Below are 4,486 nucleotides of genomic sequence, written 5' to 3' on the forward strand. Positions count from 1 at the left end.
CATGGCACAGAGCGGCTGTGCTGGGGGGACTGTCACAGCCCATGTGGGCATCAGTACCGGTGCACATGGCTGTGATTTTGGGGGAACGTTCTGGCTCGCAGTGTTTCAGTTTGAATGCAGAAAGGGGCTCACAGCAGGGTTTCCCCCTGCAGGTCCCCAAAAACAGGGTCAGTGCAGGATGGAGAGTGGCACTTTGCGTTTCTGGCTCACATCAGCTGGTGCCACACACAGCCTGATCACCCTGGTCATGCTGGTGACAAGAACATCTCATGCCAAGGGAGCAGAACCCAACAGTGCAGCCCTCCTTGCCCGGGCCAAGCCACAGCCCCAGACTGGGTCCCTCTGCCCTGGCCATGGTCGCAGGAGGTCACCCAGGCAGGTGGCAGACACCTCTCGGGCCAGAATTAGCATGCGAGGAGGAAGAAAAGCTCCAATTGTTCCCTCTGCCCCAGCTCAGCTCCAGGACCACTGTTCTGGGATTCCCTGTCCCCAGGACGTGTCACCGCTGGTACAAGCATCGAGGGATGCTTTCGCTGCCTGTGTGCCTGTCCAGGAGGGTGCAAAGGCAACAAGGAAGATGGCCTGGTAACATTAATTTTCATGCTTGTTTTCCTCTTGGTGAGTGAGTTTGGTAGCAGAAAGGGAGGGCATCCTTTCTGGTCAGGCTGTGCTGCAGCACTGCCCAGCCCAGAGCACCTGGCCCCCTGCCACGACACTACATGAGGGGCAGGAGAGGGCTCCCCGTCTTCCCCTGCTCTGCAGCTCCTTCCTCTTTTGTTTGTGGCCTTTGGGAAGGTGAGGAAGGGCTTGCCCTGTTTCTTCTCTCTGCAGTGATGCTCAGTCGTGGTTAGGTTTTGGCAATGCTCAGGCAGGTCATCCACTAAGCCAATGTGTGTATCAGGGGTGGGCTTGGTGCTGCCTTCCCCAGCAGCAGCTGCCCAAAAGATAACGTCCAAGGCAGAGAAGCTCATGAGGTGCTGGGGTGGGGATAGGGAGCACTGGGGAGACTCGGACGAAGGGTGCTGAAGGGTGGGAGGATGGAATGGCCCTCGGGGTGAGCAGTGGGGGACCACTGAAGGATCGCCATGGTGACCAGGGGTTAGGATGCAGCTGGGAATGGGGTCTGCAGGGATGCCCTCTGCACCACATAGGGGTCTGGGGTGCCTCTAGGTCTGCTGGCAGTGCCACCAGCAGCCAGGCTGGCTGGTTGGGGCTTACAGCGTTCCCTGGGGATGTTAGCAGCAGCTGGATGCAAATCGTGCCATGCCCCGGCTCTTCCCTTGCCCATGCAGGCAGGGACGCCTTTCAGCATTGCAGCTGCAGGGTCATTTTTCCAGACTGACCTTCAACCAGTCAGTGGCCCTAAGACCTAGCAAACTCGTGTCAGAAGTGAGCCAGCACCCGTAGAATATCCCCCTGCTACAGAGCAATGGGCAATGCGTGCAGCAGCTGTGCCTTCACCCTCCGCAGCATTTGCAGGAAAACCCAGGGCGGTCAGGAGATGAGATGATTTTATTTTAAAACTATTTCTCTCTCTCCACATTAATACACTCTCCCTTCTCCCTGACACCACCCCCCCCCCTCAGCACCATCCCCTTAACTCTGGCCCACGTGGTGTTGGAAGTTATTTTTGGTTGCTGCTTTTAAGTGTATTTTAAGTCTTCTTTTTTTTTTCCATCACCAAAGTATTTTACTTTCAGGCCAAATGTTCCCAGTTAGTTACCAGCATAGTTTTGGCAGAGACTTTTTAACTGATGTTTCTTGGCAACATTTCTATGGAGAGTTTGGTAGGAAAAGCTTATGACAGTCTCATGAAATTATTTACGTTTGGGGCTTGCAATAGAGGCTGCCTGGTGTGTTCAGCACAGGGTTGATGCAGGGTGCCACTTGCCTTTTCCCCTGCACTTGCTGGGCTGCAGCACATTGCCTTGTAGCTCTCATTTCCTTCACCACGCAATGTTGTCTGTGGCCATGGGCACCTGCCAACAAGAGGGGAACCAGAAGCTGCTTTCAGGTGCCTTTGCAGGGCTGGAGCATCCCTCCCTGGAGCCCCTTGGCTGTTTAACCTGGGTTCAGGAGGACAGGGATTTATACCCACAAGCCTGTGCTTGAGGCTGGCAGGGAGCTCACTGCTTCCTGTGCCCACAGCCAGGAGCAGAACCTGACAGTATGGGTGTAAATAAACAGGACTGCCTGATCATGAGGGGTGGACAGGAGGTCTTCTCGGGAGAAACGCTTCAACTGTTCCTGCTGGGGACAGGCCGGGCTGGCTGACAGGGACAGTGTGATGCTGCTGATGTAGGTGAGCGATGCTGGCCAGGATGGATGCCCTGAGGTGATGCTGACTGGGATGGACTCGGTGATGCTGGCTGTGCTGTGGTCTGTGGCTGGGGTTGACCCAATGAGAATTGTGTGCACATCCCTGACTCAGCATCCCCTGCACTTCTCACCTCAGACCCACTGGTGATCTCTGAGTGTGAGGAAGGGATTTCAGGGCCATTCTCCCAGGGTCCTGAGACCCCATATGGCCCCTAAGGGCACAGACCTGCATTGACCACCCCTGCAGCAGGTGCAGAGATGGGCAGTAGCATGGGATCCCCAGCCAGCCCCACTCTTGTTGTGGTCTGGGCTCTCACAGACCTGCTTTCCCTGGCTGTGTGAGCCTGCTCAAATCTAACTGCTGTCTCCTGACATGTAAATAAAGGCCAGAAATTCTCCTTGGTCCCTTCCCACTCCTGCTGCTCCAGCTGCTCCAGCTGCTCCAGCTCAGGTCTCTGGCCCACCCTGGCTCTGGGAGCCAGCCAGGGCTCCTGACACAGGACTGCAATGGCAAAGAGCCCTTAATCACACCAGCCCACACAGCCCTGAGCTCCTGGTCATTGTTTGCCCTTTGCATCCCACCACCAGACATGGAGACTTCTTGGCAGCCAGGGACCAACTGTGACTGTGATGCAGACTCTGTCAGATGTCCCAGCTGGGGTCCTGATGGTACAGTCCCATGCTGTCCCCAACAGGATGGGGTGGGTTAAGAGGGAGATGTGGGGTCCATGGTCCTGTAAGGATGCTGTGGGCTGTGGACCCTGCTAGCTGCCCTATTGCAGGGGATGACACCCTCTCCCTTCCTACTCTGCCTCTTCCAGATGCGCAGTCCCATTCCAGGTCTGGGCAGGGTGATGGTGCTCCTCACGGCAGCCCTGGCATCAGCCTCCCTCGCCGTCTCTGAGGGCTGGGAAGAGGAAGGTGAGCCCCCCGCCAAGCCCTCCATGCAGGCCCCCCTGTCCCAGGCATGAGGAACCTGGGGGCATCCCATTTTCCCCAGGCAAGCACAGACCTACCAGAGTCAGAGCGTATACAAAATGCAATCCCACAGAGATGGATGTTTCCTGGCCAGCATCTCCCTGCAGCTGCCCATTGCCCAGCCCCAACTGGGACCAGTCCTTCCCATTCCCCCTGGTGGTACCTGCATGAAACAAGATCCCCCACAACCATCTCCCAGCTCCCCAGTGGCGTACAGCCCAAAGCTGCCCACCTTGACACCCAGCCTTGGCATGGGTTGGCACAGGGTGCTAACACCCATCTGGGGATGTGTGTGTCCCTCCAGGTGTGCAGTACGGACAGGTGGGGACAGACGTGACCTTGTCATGCACCGGTGCCCGTGACGGGTAGGTGTTTTCCTTGCACACCAGGGAATTTTTCCAATGGGATGGTTTACAGGGTGGGCCTGGGTTGACCTGTCCTTTGACGCTGCCTGTCCGATCTCTCGTCCCCAGCTCACCGGTGCAATGGAGACGGGCAGGAGCTGCAGCACTGCCAGAGGGCTCAGCCATCTGTGATGGAGCCCTGGTGCTGCCGCACACCAGCTTGGCCACCGCGGGTACCTACAGCTGCCATGGCGAGGATGGTAGCCTGCTGCACACCATGTCTCTGCAGCTGGGGCGTGAGTAGCATGTCCATGGGCTGGAGTATGGGCGTGTGTGTGGCACCACTGGGACGGGTCAGTGATGCCTGCACCCCTGGCAGGGGCTTGCCGAGAGGGGACTTTGTGGTGACACAGGGGTCCCTGCATGCCAGCAGGGCTGCAGGACAGGGGACCCCTCACTGACCATCACTTTCCTCTGGACCCCAGACCTTCCAGGAGTCCCCTTTGTGTCCTGCAGAGCATCTGACTATGAGAATTTCTCCTGCTCCTGGACCTCCAGTGTGGAGACCTTCCTTCCCACCAGATACATCACCACCTACAGGTGATGTATCCTTGTGGGTCATGGGCTCGAAGTTTTACAGGGTGAGCCCTGAGTCCTGGCCAAGGGGAACCACCAAATCCTGCTGGCCATCCCACCCACACCCTAGGTTTACCTCCTGCCCCAAGAACCATGATGCAAGCCCCAGCAGGTGATGTTTTGGGGTGAGCAGAGCACTGTGCATTTGCTTGCTCCAGGGGCGTCCCCCCAGCAGCACTGGGGGACCAGCACAGGCAGGGCCCCCCCCC

General features: G+C 57.6%; 1 protein-coding gene across 1 annotated transcript in view; it reads left to right on the forward strand.

Annotated features, from left to right (window-relative positions):
- Positions 1-3,140: 3,140 nt before the first annotated feature.
- IL11RA (interleukin 11 receptor, alpha) overlaps positions 3,141-4,486 on the forward strand; it is a 5,272-nt gene continuing 3,926 nt past the window's right edge. Inside the window, exons 1-4 of the mRNA XM_010187329.1 lie at positions 3,141-3,240; positions 3,602-3,662; positions 3,771-3,937; positions 4,127-4,241. Coding sequence (XP_010185631.1) covers positions 3,141-3,240; positions 3,602-3,662; positions 3,771-3,937; positions 4,127-4,241 — 443 coding nt within the window. The remainder of the gene's footprint in view (positions 3,241-3,601; positions 3,663-3,770; positions 3,938-4,126; positions 4,242-4,486) is intronic.

The sequence above is a fragment of the Mesitornis unicolor genome, unplaced genomic scaffold, assembly GCF_000695765.1.
Source record: "Mesitornis unicolor isolate BGI_N332 unplaced genomic scaffold, ASM69576v1 scaffold13096, whole genome shotgun sequence".
Classification (NCBI taxonomy): Eukaryota; Metazoa; Chordata; class Aves; order Mesitornithiformes; family Mesitornithidae; genus Mesitornis; species Mesitornis unicolor.